General features: G+C 39.1%; 1 protein-coding gene across 3 annotated transcripts in view; it reads left to right on the forward strand.

Moving 5' to 3' along the window:
* Nucleotides 1-1090: 1090 nt before the first annotated feature.
* Nucleotides 1091-20169, forward strand: part of GYS2 (glycogen synthase 2) — a 56079-nt gene continuing 37000 nt past the window's right edge. The window contains exons 1-3 of one of the 3 annotated variants that reach the window (XM_065921835.1): nucleotides 1091-1208; nucleotides 13014-13195; nucleotides 18345-18553. In XM_065921835.1, the coding sequence (XP_065777907.1) occupies nucleotides 1091-1208; nucleotides 13014-13195; nucleotides 18345-18553 (509 nt within the window). Of the gene's footprint in view, nucleotides 1209-13013; nucleotides 13196-18344; nucleotides 18554-19463; nucleotides 19467-20169 lie in introns of all 3 variants that reach the window. The other 2 variants (XM_065921827.1, XM_065921843.1) reach the window with 2 other exon arrangements.

Consider the following 20169-nt stretch of genomic DNA (forward strand, 5'->3'; position numbering starts at 1 on the left):
AACAGCCAGGAATTTCAAAAATCCTAAGTAATGAGAGTGAGAGTGAAATAATTAGGAGGTGATCTGATTGTATTTTCAAAAATTCTTTGCTTGTTCTGTGTATGGTATGACTATATGCACACGTGTTTATTGCAGAAAATTTGTAGGATAACAGTGAACAGAAAAGATCACCTAAATATTACTCATCATCATTACCACCTAAAGAAAACCATTGTAAGAGTTTTGTTTATATTTATTCCAATCTTTCCCATCCATTGAATTATTCTTTATAATATTTGAGGTAAATTGACTAAAATTAATTTCTCATTAAATGATTTCTCATTAAAATGATCTGGTGATCATTGATCAAAATTACATTCTTTGTATACTATACCTAAAGACATTCTGGTATTTATACTTTTTCATAAGGAAAGTTTTAAGAAAAGTAATCAAGGAAAGGGGAACCAAGATCAACGTTTATCATCAAAATTCAGTTTGTCAATGTGGAATAAAACAATTAGAAAAAATATTTTTATTGATCTAAAAACCGGAATCAGAAGAAAAAATAACACTTAGGAAATCTAAAGAGATTTAAAGCTTAGAAACATGTCCTAGTCAATTCTACATGTAACCTACAATGATCTACATACTTTATAAGTGGAATTGCTATTCCTGGATCACTGTGGAGGTGATGAAATAAGTTCCAGTGACTGTGAGTCTAGGAGTTTGTTCTAGAGGACAAGGGTTAAAGGTCCGTGCTAACGTCACGATGAGCCTGTAAAGATTCCGTTATCCTAAGAGTGTTTACCTAAGCCCTAAACTGGTGGGTTTTGCTTGTGATTGCTCTGGGTTATTTGGGTAGATATTGATCAGAGATAGTGTCCTCACTGGACCTCCCCAGAAAGAGTGTAAAAGGAGCTGAGAATTCCGCCTTCCATCGGGAATTCTCTGGGAAGTCCCAGAGATTTATTTCTGCTGGTTTACTTCGTATGAGAAGCTACCAAAGTCTGCCATCTCCCAGCTCTGAACCTCTGCGTCCCTAGCACGCATCACCCCTAGGATAACAGTTCTCCGAGAGAGAGACCAGAAGTGCCGGAGAACTGAAGGAAGAATGCTTCGAGGTCGGTCGCTATCTGTGACATCCCTAGGTGGGCTGCCTCGGTGGGAAGCCGGGCTTCCTGTGGAGAATTTACTGCTCTTTGAAGTCTCTTGGGAAGTGACCAATAAAGGTTTGTACTGCCCCCGAGGCAGCTCTTTGCCAGATCACTGAAGAATGTACATTAGGAATTCACGGAACGCACCCTAGTGAGAATGAACTGCCCTTGTGGGTGAGGAAAGTATTCAAACCGAACATAGGTTTAGACGAGGTTTAACCTCGTTTATTTCAACAGGCGATGAAAATTTACACTGGTGTACGTGTTGAAGGGAGAGACAACTGAAAATATTAGTCTTGGTCCGGGAATGCGCGTTTAAATTAAAATGAGAAATTCAAGTTATGACAAAAATAGAAATATAGAATTAATATTTACTTTTTGGGTTTCATGATTATTTTTTTCAGGAGCAAACTTCAATTTTGTAGTTTATTTTAGGAAGAATTGTGCCTGATCATGACTAATTAGAAATTTCAACCCCTGTTGAAAGGATCTGAAATATACATGTGCTCGGTTAGCAAGTATGTGAAATATTTAATAGCATTTCTAATAATTCAAGATTAGCTTAGAATTAAAGTTTTAACTTAGAAGAAGTTCTGAAGGTATAATATTGATCTCCTATTAAGAAGAATGCATGTAGTTTTTTCTTCAACACTATATAAACATAAAAATTATAAGATAAAGGCAATCAAATTAACAAAATTAGAACAATTTCCTAGTAAGATGTAACCTCTTTTATGCTGGATTAGAGAAGGCAAGGCAGAGAACTGTGGCCTAAACTTTTTAATGATAAAGGTACCTGTAAAATTCTTAAAAAACAATTCCTTGTGGGTTGATAATGTCTAGCTTAAAAGTCTCAAGACTGTTACCACTAATATTGAAGGAATATTGGTAGAGAAAAAGCAACAGTTGTGAAGGTTGAGTTTTTCAAGGTCAAGGAAAACCAGCCCAAATGATTGTTGGATGAAGGTAGTGATAATGTGTGGAATTTAAAGGATCTGAAACGAAAATATGTGATGTGATCTATTATATATTCATTTAGGGGGAAATTATATTTTTTGTTTTTGTTACTTATAACATGTTTATTGCAATAAATTAAAGGATCTGAAATATACATGAATGTGAAAATTACATCTTCCTTTTAGCTAATCAGAATCAGCAAAACCTCAAAATCAAAGAAATTACATTTAGCATCTGTTCTGATTTTTACCTTATGCTCAGTGTTCACTCTCACACGGATGCATTCGTAAAATTCATAAACTCATAAATAAAAATAAATTCTTCTTAAGTAGAAATATTTAGAATGAATGGAAGAGAACAAAGCACTGTCTTCCTCTTTGTAGTTTACTGAGTAAGAGGCAAAGAGGACAGAAACCTTAATATGGAAAAGCCAAGTGTTTTTCAATCAGCTTGTTCCTAATGTTCTTTTTCCAGTCACAAGATTTTTAAATATGCCCAAAGCTCCTGGGAGCAGAGCCATCTTTACTGCACATAAATCCCAGACTGTGACTTGAAATAGAGATTTTCTCTGCCTAGCAAGCAGACATTCAAGGATATAGCTTATTGGTGGAAAAGAAATGGGGGGAGGGGAGTCTCTTTTGCACCAGGAATCTGTTCAGAAGAGTTCTGTGTGGGTTCTTCTTTTTGGTTTGTTTCTAAATAGTTATTTATGTGTTTATTTTTACTACTTTGGGCTGTGCTGGATCTTCATTGCTGCGCGGGCTTTTCTCTGGTTGCAGAGGGCGGAAGCTACTCTCTAGTTGTGGTGCCTGAGCTTCTCTTGTTCCAGAGCACAGGCTCTAGGGAACACAGGCTTCAGTAGCTGCGGCATGTGGGTGCAGTAGCTCTGGCTCCCGGGTTCTAGGGCAGAGGCTCAATAGTTGCGGTACACGGGCCAAGTTGCTCTGTGGCACGTGGGGTCTTCCTGGATAAGGGATTGAACCCATGTCTCTGCATTCTCTGCCTCTGAGCCAACAGAGAAGCCCTTGTGTGGGTTCTTCTGAGCAGAATGCTTCCCCTTCCTTCTTTTTCTCTCCTTTTAGCAAATGTTAACAGGGTATTGTCTCCTGGTGCTGGGCCCACAATGGTAACACTGACTGTTCCCCATATCCCAGCCTGAATCTTCTAGCCTGATGACATGCATGCTGCTCTCAGGGCCTGGAACAGTGCCTGGTGCATAGAAAATGCTCAATGGATATTTTTTCTTTTGAATGAAGGAATAAATACATTTATTTTTCAACTTCTAAGCTTCCTTTGATACTACTTTTCTTTCATTTTCCGTGCAGGATAAAGGGAATTTTCTGGTCGAGAGGAAACCCATTAAAGTGATTTACCCAATCACTTCAATATCTCCTTCAATCTTTATTCCTTCAATATCTATCTCCTTCAATATTTATTATAGTCTGATTTTATTATATTTTTATATAAATGGACAATTATTGTGTGCATCTCTGACAAGATATTGACACTATAGCTTCTTTAAATTTGAATTTTACTTTGAGTTTTTATTTCCCTGCCATTTACAGCAGTATAGGAGACATCTTCAAGATCATGAATCCAACTTCTCTACTTCATAGATGAAAAGGATGCCTACAAGGATGCATTAAATGGTCAAGCACATAGCAGGGTTGGGATTTGCATTTTGGTCTCCTGAGTCCACTTCTCTTTTTTATTAGTATGCAAGAATAAAAAATTAAAATGTCCACTGTCTAAGGAAATATCCTGTAGGTATAAGAACACAAGAGTTGCAGTCCAAAAAGTTCAGGGTTTTCTGAGACTTAGAAAAAAATCCCTTAAACTGCCTGAACATCAGTTTCTTCATGATGAAATGTACATACTACGTATGCTCCAGCCATCTTACAAATGTTTCATGGCAAACAAGAAAACATATCCAAGAAAACAAAAGATTTTTTAGGGAAGGGGACAATTGTGTACTGACAGAATTTTGCCCGTAAACAATGGAAATGTGTAAGATATAGCAAATAAGAGTCATAGTTAAATTCTCTGACTTCAAAATAACCTTTTCTACTTTAATAATTAACCTTGAAATATCTTGCTTTTATGCATTCATTCATTCTTATTCAATAAAGATTCATCAACTATCTATTGGATATCAGACACTGGGAAATGAAGGGCATAGAGTTCAACAACAGAATTGATTCTCAATCTTTCAGAATTTACAGACATTAAACATGCAATTGTAGTCAACTGTAATGAGTGTAAGAATGAGAACAAGGTGCTCTAGAACTGTACAGGCTGACCTGATTTTATTGTGTTTCACTTTATCGTGCTTAGCCAATATTGCTTTTTTTTGACAAGTTGAATGTTTGTGGCAATCTTGCATCAAGCAAGCCCATTTTTCCAATGGCATTTAATCACTTTCTGTCTCTGTGTCAGATTCTAGTAATTCTCATGATATTTCAAATTTTTTCATTATTAATGTATTTCTTATGGTGATCTGTGATCAGCGATCTTTGACATTACTTTTTCACTCACTGAAGGCTCAGGTGGGGGGGAGCCATTTTAACAATAATATATTTTTACATTAAGGCAGATACATTATGTTTTTAGACAAAATACTATTGCATACTTAATAGACTGCGTTATAGTATAAACATAACTTTGATATGCACTTGGGAAACCAAAAAATTCATGATTCGCTTTATTGCAATTTCGTTTTATTGGGATGGTCTGGATAAGAACTTGTGATATCTCTAAGGTCAGCCTGTGCTTTAGTGCAGGGAGGGAAGGTTTCTGTCTAATTGGAAGCTTGGGAAAAACCTTTAACAGAGAAACACTTGAGCTGGTTCCTGAAGGATAAATAGCTGGTGGGTAGAGATGAGGAGGCGGTGATAAAGAGCAGACAGTGTTCGGTGTGTGGGAACTGTACATACCGAGATACAGAAGTGAGAAAGTGAACCCTGTTCAGGGCTCTGAGGGAAGCTCAGAAAGGGTAAGAGGAGTGGAGCCTGAGAGGAGATGGGAGACCCCAACAAGGGCTGGATTGTGGGATGCAGAGTGAGTTAATAGCCTTAAGGGGTTCCATTTCCAACCCATGAAGCATGGGACGCCACTGAAGTTCTAGACAGTGGAAAGCACTAAGGAGTGAGATGTGTTTTTTAATTTCTTTTTTTCCTGAATGAAAGATTCTTTAAATTCCAGAGTGCTTTATAATTTTCAAGTCTCACACACGTGATTTCATGTAATCCTACAATAACTTTCCCCCCAGCCCTACATTGCTCCTCTTCCCTTCCCTCTCCCCACGAGTAACCACTAATTTGTTCTCATTATCTGTGAGCCTGCTTCCTTTCTTTTTGTTCACTAGTTTGTTGTGGTTTTTAGAGTCCACATATAAGTGCTATCATACAGTATTTGTCATTTTTGGTCTGACTTAATTCACTTATCATGATGCTTTCCAAGTCCACCCATTTTGTTGCAAATGGCGATATTTCTTTCTTTCTTTCTGGCTGAGTAATATTCCATTATGTATATTAATGCCGTGAGGTGCTGTGCTTAGTCACTCAGTCATGTCTGACCCTTTGCAACCGCATGGACTGTAGCCCGCTAGGCTCCTCTGTCCGTGGGAATTCTCCAGGCAAGAATACTGGAGTGGGTTGCCATTTCCTTCTCCAGGGGATTGTTCCAACCCGGGGAATAAACCCAGGTCTCTCACATTGCAGGTGGGTTCTTTACTGTCTGAGCCATGAGGGAAGCCTGTATATATTAATATGTATCACAAATATATATTAATATATACCACAAATAGCACTATGACTAGTTGGGGGACAAGTTAGCAAGAAAGGAACAATAAGAGATTGTGCTATGGTCTAGGAAGGAGCGTTTTGCCCGAACACTGGAAATAAGCTTTACTTTCAACTTCTCTGCTACAATTATTTCTTCTGTACAAACTTGCCTGAATCATTGAAAACTGTGGACCAATGATCACACTGAAAATTTTTGGAGTCATTAAAAAGAGGTTAATGAATGTTGTCAAAAATAATGTATGGTAATTTAATAAATGTGAACTATTTTGAAATTTAGTCACTGAATAGATGCTTCCCTCTAAAAACTGACTAAAAACAACTTATTTTAGCCCTAAGCCAGTGTCAGCTAAAAAAAAAATTGCACAGTCTAAAAGTTGAGAGTCGTGTTTTATTTGGCGGACTTTCTGAGGACTATAGCCTGGGATACAGTCTGTCAAATTGCTCCAAGGGACTGTTCCAAAGTGGTAAGAGAAGAGCCAAGATATACAGCAATTTTTGCTCATTATATGTACGTGTTTTTTCAGAGTCAAGATCTGAATGATTTCATTATATTTCTAAAGGGCTCTATGATCAATGTGAGAATCACTGCTCTGAAGTTCCCTTAACCCAGGTTTGTTTTATTTATTTATTTATTTTATTAGACCAGAATGTTTAGAGCCAAAGTAAAAAAGCCATTTCCCTTAAGTGTTGTTTTCCAGATGGACCTTCTCTAAAGTAGAGTAGAAATGATTCCACCCTCTCCAAGATCTAAAGATGCTTGTCTTTGTGTGACCCTGCTCACTTTCTCCTTCTGTCCCTACCACCACCACTTGCAAAGATTCATCAATATGTTGCTCCATAGAGTTAAAGGCAGCGCTCCCTATCCATGGTTCCATATCTGTGGATTGAACCAACTCTGGATCACAAATAGTGGGAAAAAAAATTCCAGAATGCTCCAAAAAGCAAAACTTTACCACACACCAGCAGACTGACTATACCCCATTTACACTGTGTTAGATGTTACAAGTAACCTAGAGATGATTTAAAGTATGTGGGAAGATGTGCATAGGTTATATGCAAATATTATGTCATTTTATACATAGTACTTGAGCATCTGGGATTTTGGTATCCAGAGTGGTAGTCAGGGAGTTGTGTCCCAAAACCAACCTGCTGTGGGTACCAAGGCACAATTCTACTTACAATCCTGCTGTCTAAGGCTTGTGAGTCTGGAGTCAGACTGCCTGGATTGGAAATCCCAGCTCCATCATTACATGTCTAATATTGGATCCATCTCACAGCCTTTATGTCTCAATTTCCCCACCTAAAAAAAAAAAAAAAGATAATAGCATCTTCCTTAACAGTGTGGTGAAAACTAAAAGAAAATAGCAACTGTAAATCACTTAGAACAGTGTCTAGCATTTAATTACTGTCTGTTAGCTTATTATTATTTCTTACAAAAGTTATTCATAAAACGGGGACCTTGAATCATTCATTTTCACACTGACTCTCAGTTTGAACAATTGCATGATTCTGTTTTTAAATGCAAAAGCAAGGAAAAGGGAAAAAAGACATGGATCAGGATTACTATAGTCATGAGCAGCACTGTAATTAGAGGTTGGGATTGCTTTTCCTGAAGTGGATATGCACAGCCATGTCATGTCAAACGCACCCCAAGTCACACCACATGAAACACACAGACTCTGTAAGAGCTATGCTCGGCACACACATAGGTTCAAGAAGAGCACTAGTCTTCCCACTTGCCTTTCATTCAGATTGCCATGACTAAGCCCTTCTTGTATAAAGCATTCAGATCTGCCACTGTGGATATAATCAGGGAGGGCATGCCTGTGGGCTTGCTCCTAGTCTGTCATCTCCCACTGCCCTGGACTACAGTTGCTCTGATTGGAACCTCAGACCTAGTCAATTGCCAGGCACACAAACATTTGGTGACCATCATCACCAGTAGCATTTACTCTCTCTCCCGCCAGACCTGCTGCCTCAGAGAATGATGTCTAACTCTGTAATGACTATCCCTGCTTCTGCAGCTATGTCTTGGGATAGGAATCAGAAGAGTAGCTATGCACACTGAAATCATAGACTTCTAAATTCTCCGACATTTAATCACTTAAAAATAGTGAAGAGTCTCTCTATATACATACTTATATATTATTATATGTATCTCCTTTTTATGTCTTTCCTGGTGGTTCATTGATAAAGAATCTGCCTGTCAATGCAGGAGATGAGGGTTTGATCCCTGGGTCAGAAAGGTCCCCTGGAGAAGGAAACCCCCTCCAGTATTCTTGCTTGGGAAATCCCATGGAAAGAGGCATCTGGTGGGCTACATACAGTCCATGGGTTTGGGAAAGAGTTGGCCATACCTTAGCGACTCAACAAAATATCCTTTTTAACAGGCTCTCACCTTCCATACTGCCTTGGAGTTCTGCTTTTAACAATGTCGGCAGTGCTTCATCAGTCGCAGATGACGACTTGAAGTTTTAGCTACTTCACTGACACATATGTTATGAGAGCTCATCTTTGCCTTCACAGGAGAGATAGCTCCCATGTTGTTTCAGGAAAGTAGAGATCAATAAAATGCAAAGTACATGTTTGAAAGTGAAGAGTCAGCCCAAATTCAATGACCTACACTGTGGAAAAACAATAATTCATTAAAAAATAGATTTTAGTGAACTCTTGGTTTATATTCCAAATTTAAAAATAGGAATGAACCTATTTCATCTTTCTCATCTTTAATTAGCATGCCAGGTGGGGAGTTGGTTTAAGATGGTAAATAAAGTGAGAACTAAGGGGAGTTCAGTTCAGTTCAGTCGCTCAGTCATGTCCGACTCTTTGCGACCCCATGAACCGCAGCATGCCAGGCCTCCCTGTCCATCACCAACTCCCAGAATCCACCCAAACTCAAGTCCATTGAGTTGGTGATGCCATCCAACCATCTCATCCCCTGTCATCCCCTTCTCCTCCTGCCCTCAATCTTTCCCACCATCAGGGTCTTTTCAAATGAGTCAGCACTTCATATCAGGTGGCCAAAGTATTGGAGTTTCAGCTTCAACATCAGTCCTTCCAATGAACACCCAGGACTGATCTCCTTTAGGATGGACTGGTTGGATCTCTTTGCAGTCCAAGGGACTCTCAAGAGTCTTCTCCAACACCACAGTTCAAAAGCATCAATTCTTCGCCTATAAATCTGGGAAGGACAGAGAGGGCCTGAAATGAAGCTTTAGCATATCAATTAGCAGCAAGAGCACCTCCTCACAGAAAGACTGTAAGGGGAGAAGTCTGGGGGATGGGGGAAAATTTGTTTACAATCAGGTCTCAACCAATATGGGATGAAAAAAACCTTTTTTTTAGTTTTATGCTTCTATTCCTAAGAGACTGAAATAATATAGTCATAGTATTTATAAGTACTCTAAGACTATTCAGGGACTATTTTACTTCAAAGCTGAAAGCCTCAAATGGGAAAAAGAAGTAGAAAATTAATTAATTGTGTTCATCTTTGCATTTCAATTCTCAAATCCTATCTTTTTTAGAAATAAAAAATTTCTCTTCTCCCTTATATCCTTTAGCAAATAAAAATGTTTTGTTTGCATTAATGCAATTGTATTTGAATTTGCGACACAAAATCTGAAAACAAGGAAGATGTTCTAAAATCTCTGATCAAGGTACATAGTTGCAAATAAAACAGAGTGTTCAAGGGACTTCCCTGGTGATCCAGTGGTTAAGAATCCACCTGCCAATTGAGCAGACACAGGTTCAATCCCTGATCCAGGAAGATTCCACATGCCGCGGGCCAACTAAGCCAGTGGACCACAACTACTGAGCCCTTGCCCTAGAGCCCGTGCTCTGCAACAAGAGAAACCACCACAATGAGAAGCTCAAACACCACAACGAAGCGTGGCCCCTGCTCCCCACAACTAGAAAAAGCCTGCGGGCAGCAACGAAAATCCAGCACAGCCAAAAACAAATCAAATAATTAATTTCTTAAAAAGTTTACCATTAAAAAAAAGACTGTCCAAGAATAAAAACGTAAGACATTTAAGGAGTATATGCCATCAGAACCCGAAAATGTATTCCCCTGGATCATATACAGATGAAGGAATTACGTCTACAAAGAGGAGAAATTATTTGAAGATTTTGAATTATTTTGGTAGTGAGCTTGAATAAAGCTTATATAAATATATATATTTAAAGATGCTGCTAAGACATGACTCTCAGACTTTAGAGGAAAGTTCTATTTAGTTACCCTTGCAAACTGTTTGTCTAATTTTTTTTTCTCAACAAATGGTTTCGATGTTCCCTAAATTTTTCTGGAATTTGGCGAAGTGCGTAGGTGTCCTTGATGTTGGCATCAATCAGATTCATCATTGAATGGCTAAGTGAACCCTGTCGGTTCTGATCCAGTCTGGAAGGCTCTGCTTGTAGATTTGCAGATCATCTTCCTGTATCCCATACTACATTCATCAGCCAGTGGAAGCTGGGATTGATAATATTTTTATTATCAGACTCTGCTCAAGTGGCCGTTTCAATTTCTTTTAGGTATGGTCAAAAAGTTTTTTCTTAAAGATCAAGTTTCAAAGGACAATAAACTTATGTAGGCTTATATGAAAACTACATATAATATTTACATTTTGGAAGTTATATTAGCTCTTTTCTAAGTTACTGAACCCTGTTTTGTCATGTAGTAGTATTTATATTTGCTTTTTGTGTCTCACCTCTCAAAAAGCAACTTATCAAAAACTTTGTTTTGAGTGGTTCAAAACATTTGCGGATGGCAGTTCTACCTTTTGGCTGTCAATTATGACTGTCATTGTAAGTCACATGGTACAAGTAAAATGTATTATTTAAGGTCTGAGTGATTGAAATAAGAAATTAAGAGATGCAGTTGCTATCAAACTCCATATGCTGAAGAATTGAAATACTTTATGAAAAACCATGATGAAAAATAAGACTTTTTCTTCTTCATGTACAAGTAACAAAATTGTTCTTGGAAGTAGAGTTGATGATTAATGCCAGAATCTGTATTAGCTTGGGGGATTTTACATGGAATTTCTTGAGTCATTCCTTTGCCTTGCAAAGTACCACTCAAGAAACTGATTTAGACTGTTTTCATATTCTCATACTAGGTGATTGCTCTGAGCTGGCATAAGAATTATCCTGTGCAGTTTACTAAGGGTCTTCTTCCCCTTGACTTTCCCCATCCCTCCTATCTGTTTACTGAACTCTTCCTTTTGAATGCCTATGACTCTGCTGGTACCCTCTGCTCCAAAAGTAGTGCCTTGGCTCTAACTGTTCCCTCCGCCTAAAAAATTCTTCCTCATGAATCAACTTGCTTGATTTCCTTACTCTTTTAAGTACTTACTTTAAATATCACCTTTTCAACGAGGCATAATTTTTAATACTGCTGCTCCAACCTGTCCTTTCTCCCCAAGTGAGGTATTGGGTTGGCCAAAAAGAGGTTTTGCACTGAGGTTTTTCTGTAACATCTTAGGGACAAATCTGAATGAACTTTTTGGCCAACTCAGTACTATTGTATCTCCGTTGAACAGGTGAGCTAATTAAGCCTCAGACAGGTTAAATGAGTTAACTAGTTCAATTTAAGCTAGTTACAATTTTTCACCTTTATAATTCTTTAATAAATATCCTTATGCACGCATATTAAGTCGCTTTAGTCGTGTCTGACTGTGTGTGACCCTATGGACTGTAGCTCACCAGGTTCCTCTGTCCATGGAATTATCCAGGCAAGAATACTGGAGTGGGTTGCCATTCTCTCCTCCATGGAATCTTCCTGGCCCAGGGATCGAACCTGGGTCTCCTGTATTGACAGGTGGATTCTATACCATCTGAGCCACCTGGGAAACCCAAATATCCTTAAACGCATATCTTATTTTCCCCTCAGGATAATTTTCCATATGTAGACATGCTGGCTATAACAGTAGGCATATTTTCCAAAAGTATACTATTTTTTGGCTTTGTGTTTTTTTTTTTTTTTTTATTAGTAAGCTTTATTTTCTAGACTTTTTTTTTTTTCCAGTGAGTTTTGTCATACATTGATGTGAATCAGCCATAGAGTTACACGAATTGTGTTTTAATTGTAGTGGCAGCAATGGCAGAGAGCTAAAATGAAGTACTATATGAAAACTTGGATTTATGTCATGTAAGTTGGACCAAGCATCCCCCTTTAAGATCTGTTAGGATTTCCCCCTTGTCAAAAGGTACTTGCTTGGTCCCTAGAAGAGAAGTGGCTCTTTATCTTGGGAGAAAGTAAAAAAAAAAGGTGAAAGTGTTAGTCACTCAGTCATGTCCAACTCTTTGCAGCTATGAACTGTAGCCCGCCAGGCTCCTTGGTTCATGGAATTCTCCAGGCAAAAATACTGGAATGGGTTGCCATTCCCTTCTCCAGGGTATCTTCCCGACCTAGGGATCGAACCCAGGTCTCCTGCATTGCAAGCAGACACTTTACCATCTGAGCCACCAAATTTGCTCATAATTTGAGCGGTAGCTGATACTTGGTCTTCTCTTATGTTCTTGGGCCACTGAAGGAGAAGAGGTGAAAGGTGATTACTGCTGTTGAGGGCACGTGCCATGACAATAGCTGTTTGTCCCACCTTTGACACTTCATGTAGATAGAGTCTTAAGCCAGGTACTGCTTTATCCCAGTTGTCTCTTCAGGTTTCTTTGAAATATTTGTGATTTGCTGCTGCCAATCTGCTGCTTTCTGACAAAGTACCCAGCATGGAATTGAAACAAACACTAACTCTTTGATAGTATTCTTTAAAAACTTTCTTTTACAAAGCTAAATAAATCCTTGTGCTTGATTTCAGGTGCTAACTTAAAAACGAGGACTAAAACAATATTGTAGATCAACTATACTTCAAAAAAAAGTTGGCTTGAACTTTCCTGGTGGTTCAGTGGTTGAGACTCTACCCTTCCAATGCAGGGATGCAGAGGGCGTGGGTTCAATCCCTGGTCAAGGAAATAAGATCCCACATGCTGCATGGCACAGCAAAAAAAAAAAAAAAAAATTTGACTTAAGAAACATAGAAAAATTGAGGACTTATTTCCATCCCTTCGTCATTTAACATGAGCTCCTAACCTGAATGATAATGGGATCTTTTCTTTTAAACAGTTGGTGGCATCTATACTGTGATTCAGACAAAGGCCAAAACTACAGCAGATGAATGGGGAGACAACTATTTTCTGATTGGTCCATATTTTGAGCATAATATGAAGACTCAGGTGGAACAGTGTGAACCTGTGAATGATGCCGTTAGAAGAGCCATGGACACGATGAATAAACATGGCTGCCAGGTAAAAGACACCGCCTGATGCTTCATTCAGCAAGTCTCAGTAAACTGTTGTGGAATCACACCATACTTTACATGAACTCATGAGAAAAGATCACTCATCTTCTTAGACCAAAGAAGTTGGTTTATGAGAAAGATGATGAACTTGATTTTAGATAGGTTACATTTGAGACACCTTATGAAAACCTAGTAGTATAGTAGGTTTGGGACTCAGCAGAGGGTATAGAATAGAGATGCTTGGGGGAAAGTCAGTTTTGTCTAAATCGTAATTGACATTATGGGTGTTTATAACATTATTCAGTGGAAGATTATAGACTAAGAGGCAACATTTTGAGCCAAACCTTGGGCGATGTCAGTGTGTTAGAACATCCACATGAAAAGAAGTCAGGGACTGCAAAAGTAGAAGTTCAGCTAATGATTAGAACAAGAAGGGCTTTGTAGTTGTGACAGTATTAAGGTTCTTGAGATGGGAAGGTTATCCTGGATTATCTGGGTAGATCCAATGTAATCATAAGTATCCTGATATTAGTAAGAGGGGAACAGTAGAACTAGAATCAGAGAGGAGATATGACAACGCGAGCAGAAATTGAAGTGATGAGAGCTTTGAGGTGGAGGAAGGGGCCACATGCCAAGGAATGCACATGGCCTCTGGAAACTGGGCAAGGCTAGAAGACAGATTCTCCCCAAGAGACTGCTGATGAAATGCACCTCTGCCAACATGTCAGTTTTAACTCATAAGACCCATTTCGGAGGGCTAGCCCCCAAATCTGTAAGACAATAAATTGTGCCATTTTAAGCTACTAAATTTGCATTAGTTTTTGCCATCTCAATAGGAATAGAGATGTCAAGGCAAGGAAGGAGAGTGTTTCAGGTATAAAGGAGGGATTGGATCAACCAAGGACTGAACTCAGGCCAGCTGGGTTGAGCAATACTCAGGTCATTTGTGGTCATCTTGCTAATGACAACTTCAGAGGAGAAAGTGGGGCTAAAGCTGATTGCAGAAGCTTGAGGAATGAATAAGTAGTGAGATAAAGGATGCAGAAATGTGACTGTGAGGCTTTTCTATGAAAAGAAAGGATAAAAGCTATTTCAAGTGATATGGCTTTAAGAATTTGTGTTTTCTTAAATATGAGTGAGCATATTTATATTCCATAAAGAAGCATCCAGACAGAGGATAGAGAGAAACTGAAAGCTTAGAAGGAATAGATGATGAAAGAGAGTAAGGTTGCTGAGAAAAGGAGAAGAAATGAGATCCAAAATCCTACTGGAAGGATTGTTCTTCACTCCTTTTGCTCAAACTGGAAACACAGGGTAAATGCAAACAGAAATGAGTTACTGAGGAATTCAAGATCATCTCACTCTGTGTTTTCAATGATCTTAAGTGTTCAAGATAAACTTCTGAGAGTTAGAAGGCAAGTATTAATATAAGAGTGTGAAGAAAGAAATTCTGGAAAAATGTTTAAGGAAAGGGAAAAGAAATTCCGAACATTGTTAAAGTATGTGTGTGTGTGTTAGTCGATCAGTCATGTCTGACTCTTTGTGACCTCATGCACTGTAGCCCACCAGGCTCCTCTGTCCATGGAATTCTCCAGGCAAGCATACTGGAGTGGGTTGCCATTTCCTTCTCCAGGGGATCTTCCTGACTCAGGGATTGAACCCAGTTCTCCTGCATTGTAGGCAGATTCTTTACCAACTGAGCCACTAGGGAAGCCCCTGCTTAAGGTATAGTCATGACTTTTTTTTTTTTTTTTTTTTTTTTTTTTTTAGTCATGACTTTTTAATGGCACAAATATACACAACTGTGACTTTCTCCAGCTGTCTCCTACATAGGAATGAATTATGTTTTGAGACCACATTCTCAAGTTCAATGGTCTGTTCACCAAAGTTAGCTTAGGTACCCAACTAACACAATCGGCTATATAGCACTGTCCTGTAATAGGTTTATAACACTTGTCAAACAAACATTATATAAAAAATGGACACAAAAAGTAAAACATTTTTAATCTTATAGCACAGTGCCTTGAAAAGTGCAGTAGTACGGTGCCACAGCTAGCATTCAAGGGCTGGCATCGGGTAAACAGATGAGAAGATTTACTGACTGGAGGAGGGAGGTGGGAGATGATAGAGATGGAGGATCATCAGCAATAGGTGATGGAAGGTGAGTTGCAGTTTCACGCATGCCTGATGTGGATGGCACAGGGTCTGGGGCTTGAAATAAAGTACTATACTACTGTACTCTACACAGTACTATACAGTAAAGTACACAAAAGCACAACCGTTTGTAGAGGATGCACACGTGTGACCGTATACGCCACACATGTGAACTAGCTTATGTGATTGGACATGTGAACTCACGTTTGCATCTTTGAAAGTTCGCAACTTGAAGGTTCATGTGTAGAGGGGATTTACTGCAGTCAGCAGCCTGGCTGAAAGTGTTAGAAGTTAAATAGCTGAAGATTCAGTGTCGTTTAATTTCAGCACGTGTGCAACAAGGCAAGGTGGCATAAGTCTTGAAGGTAACTGTGCAATTGACTGAACTAATGGTTGAGTTGCTGGACAGTTGGATCTGAAATGGACAGGAAAGGAATCAATGAAAGAAAAAAAAATGGTGATGATTTAGGACAAGAAGGAGGGTTCTAGAAACTGGAGATGCTGAAGAGGAAATGAAAGAATACATACACTGGGAAAAACACAGTGAGAGAAGTATGGGAGTTGTGGTTGAGGGATACAGTGCTAAGGGTAAACATTTCAGAGGAGTCACAGTTTGGCTATTGACAAGGATAAGATTGCAGCCTTGAGCTTGGGGGGCTAACATGCGGTGGACGTGAAGTTCTTTAAAATCAGTAAGGTCAACTAGCTATGAAGTAAGTGTGTAGGATACAATCTTGGATTTAAAAATTTCCCAGAATAAGGTAGAAAAGTACCCAGGAGATTCATAGAACAGGGAAAGGTAACATGTTTGGATAATGTAAATTTCAGAGATGTCTTTATATACAAAGAAAGAATAAGGTTTTAAAAGTTTCAGTGTGATGTAAAAAAATCTGCACTTTCCTTCGCTTTCACCTAAGGAATATAGTTTCTAAGAGTGGAAAAAAGAGTTTTCATTAAGATGTTGATAGGAGTGGTGGTGTCTAGGAGGTTTAGAGTGTAGAACATTTAGTTTAAAAGGTAAGTTGAAGTCCCAGAGGGTACTTTGGAAGCATATCACAGTGAGAATGGTATGGAGAATTAGGAGAATAGGGAAGGTTGCATGTTATAATGTTGGGATGAAATGAGTGAGATGTTAGAAGGGGTTCACATTTGAAAGTGTGAAAGTGAAAGTCGCTTAGTCATGTCTGACTCTTTGCAACCCCATGGACTATACAGTCCATGGAATTCTCCAGGCCAGAATACTGTGGTAGGTAGCCTTTCCCTTCTCCAGGGAATCTTCCTAACCCAGGGATCAAACCCAGGTCTCCCACATTGCAGGCAGATTCTTTACCAGCTGAGCCACAAGGGAAGTTCAAGAATACTGGAGTGGGTAGCCTATCCCTTCTACAGAGGATCTTCCCAACCCAGCAGTCGAACTGGGGTCTCCTGCATTGCAGGCAGATTCTTTACCAACTGAGCTATGAGGGAAGCCCCTCACATTTGAAGCTCTTGTGAAAGAAGAGGGAAATGAAAGTCATGATGAAACTGACTGCTCTCAAGATTCCAAATGGATCTCTGATGTAAAGATGTTTCCTGTCATGAACAAGAATACACTGGAAGTCAAGACAAGCTAGCTTACATTTTCTATAGTTTCAACACTTCACTGTGCTCTTAGCTCACTACATCATATGCCACATATCAGGCAGCCAGTAGCTATTTGTTAAATGAATGTATAAATCAATGAATGTCCCAAAAGAATCTATTGAAAGGTTGTTTGGAGCTCAGGAAAACTAAATCTGGAAAGGAAATTATGCCATGATAAATACTGAATTGCAATAGATGCAACTGACAAGTAATGAGGACTTTTTAGTGTTGACCAAGGCATGGACAGGAGAAAAAAATCACCATAAATTCCTGAGTCCCAAGCAAGGGAATGGTGATCAAATGGGCTTTCATGCTCTGGAAAATTCAGCCTTGGGAGGAGTCATAAGGTCAATCTCAGCAATGTAGACAAATTCAGTTTACTAGAGAGGACTAGATACCCAATGAGAGAGGCTCTTCGCTTCTGCCAACTTCAAAAAGGGTTTGAAGTCACTTATGGAATTGCCTTGCACATAATAGGAGAAGAAACATAAAATAAAAAACATGAGTAAATTACTATAGAAAAGTGGATACCAAAAGGGAAGTTAAAATTTAGATATACAAATGACTATATAGTTACAACTGGAAAAAATTTGAAATAGCTACTGCATTAAAACTTGCACAAAGTAAAATATTTTGGAATAAAATAATCAATTTGAAGAATGTAATAGAATTAGACTGCTATCTTAAAGAGAAAATGTGTCTTGCCTGTGTGCGTGAAGTCACTTCAGTCGTGTACAGCAGTGCAACTGCATGCACCATAGCCCTCTAGGCTCCTCTGTCCACGGGATTCTCCAGTTAAGAATACTCGAGTGGGTTGACATGCCCTCCTCCAGGGGATCTTCCTGATCCTGCGTTTTATATCTCCTGCATTGTCAGGTAGGTATTCTACCACTAGCACCACCTGGGAAGCCCCCAAAATATGTCTTGGTCAGTATATTTAGTTAAGACTTCTTGCAGCAACCATATTGGGAAACACTTATTGTCACTTTTTTTTTTTTTTTTTTTTTTGATAGGAGGAATAAGAGAAATCATATACCTTTGTCTAGAGAAACAACCTAAAACCATGAGCTCAAGGTCATGGGAAGGTAATGATAGACAGAAGAACAAAGATCATGTGATCTACATACTTCATTTTTGAATGACTAAATTTAATGAGAAGCAAGAACTTGGAGATTCTAGATGAATGGGTGCTGGCTCATTTCCTCTTCAGGCTCAAACATGAGATGCTCTGTGTTATGACTATTGTTTCCTATATGGCTTGTGTAATCTCTGGAGTTCTAAATACAGTTTCGACCAAGCATAGCTTCTAAGTACAAATAGATTTTCCTCCCCTGCATTGCCTAGTGTTACTCCATGGCTCTGTGTCCTCTCTATGGCAGGTGCGCTTTGGAAGATGGCTGATAGAAGGGAGTCCTTACGTGGTTCTCTTTGACATTGGCTTTTCGGCTTGGAACCTGGACAAGTGGAAAGGAGACCTCTGGGAAGCATGCAATGTTGGCATTCCTTATCACGACCAGGAAGCCAATGATATGCTGATCTTTGGGTCATTAACTGCCTGGTTCTTGAAAGAGGTACTGTGTACCGTAGAGTCCCATGAGAGAGGAGAAGCATATTGTAGTACCCAGCAATGATCCTCTGGTTTTTAAGCTAGTTTTGAGATGGTACCATTATTAATTGTTTTATTGATACATCAAAGGAATCTGAGAAAATGCCTTCTTGTAACTAAATGAGGATTCTCCAAGCAAGAATACTGGAGTGGGTTGCCATGTGTTCCTCCAGGGAATCTCCCCAACCCAGGGATTGAACCCAGGTCTCACACATTGCAGGCGGATTCTTTACAGTCTGAGCCACCAGTGAAGCCCTGTAACTGAATACCAGTCTTTGAAACATGGTGATAATCATGCTTATTAATATTTACCTCATGTCAGGTTTAACTAGAACAATGTGGGTAAAACCCCAAATTTATTTCCTGCTACATAAGTAATATTCAGTATATATGCAGGAAAAAATATTCTACATCATGGATTATGTACCTGCGTTCCAGCATCAGGGGAGTAGAAAATGGCTTGAAATATTTGGTTTTGTTCATTCCTGAGTGCTTGTGTGATTGCAGTGGCTCTTAGATCTTTTAATCATTTACTAAAGGGTGAAGTGATCTCAGCAGTTGCTAAGAAGTCCACAGCAGTGAAATATTCTGTAGATTTTAAAAAGCAATAAGAGCCTTGGAAATCAGTCTTTGTTAAATGAGCCATGTCTGTACTCAATTCCTGAAAGCATGGCAGTGGGATTTCTTCACATTCCTTGCGTTACCTCAAGATGATTATGCTTTGCTTAAAAATAAAAAAATTAAGAGCATCTCTGGCAAAGTGGGACTGTGTTCTAAGAAGAAATCACAGAGCTGTATATTGGCTGTGTGCCCCCTTTACCAGTATAACTTCTTTCTGATGAAGCCAACAGTCATAAAGGGTGTGTAGGTTATTACAAGATATAAAATACAGTTTGTGAATCTTTACTGCTTGTCTATTTTATATATAGTACTGTGTATCTCTTAATCCCACACTCCTCATTTATCCCCACCCACCACTGTTTGCCTTCTGGTAACTCTAAGTTTGCTTCTATGTGAGTTTGTTTCCATTTTGTAAACAAATTCATTTGTGTATTATATTTAAATTTCCCTTATAAATGATCTCTCTGTCTGACTTACTTCACTTAGTGTGATAATCTCTACTGCACCTATGTTGTTGCAAATGACAGTATTTCATTTTTTTATGACTGAGTAATCAGCTCAGTTCAGTTGAGTTCAGTCGCTCAGTCGTGTCCAACACTTTGCGACCCCATGAATCGCAGCACGCCAGGCCTCCCTGTCCATCACCAACTCCTGGAGTTTACTCAAACTCATGCCCATCGAGTCGGTGATGCCATCCAGCCATCTCGTCCTCTGTCGCCTCTTTCTCCTCCTGCCCCCAATCCCTCCTAACATCAGGGTCTTTTCCAATGAGTCAACTCTTCCCATGAGGTGGCCAAACTATTGGAGTATCAGCTTCAGCACCAGTCCTTCCAATGAACACCCAGGACTGATCTGCTTTAGGATGGACTGGTTGGATCTCCTTGCAGTCCAAAGGACTCTGAAGAGTGTTCTCCAACACCACAGTTCAAAAGCATCAATTCTTCGGCACTTAGCTTTCTTCACAGTTCAGCTCTCAC

Source organism: Muntiacus reevesi, chromosome 1, assembly GCF_963930625.1.
Source record: "Muntiacus reevesi chromosome 1, mMunRee1.1, whole genome shotgun sequence".
Taxonomy (NCBI): domain Eukaryota; kingdom Metazoa; phylum Chordata; class Mammalia; order Artiodactyla; family Cervidae; genus Muntiacus; species Muntiacus reevesi.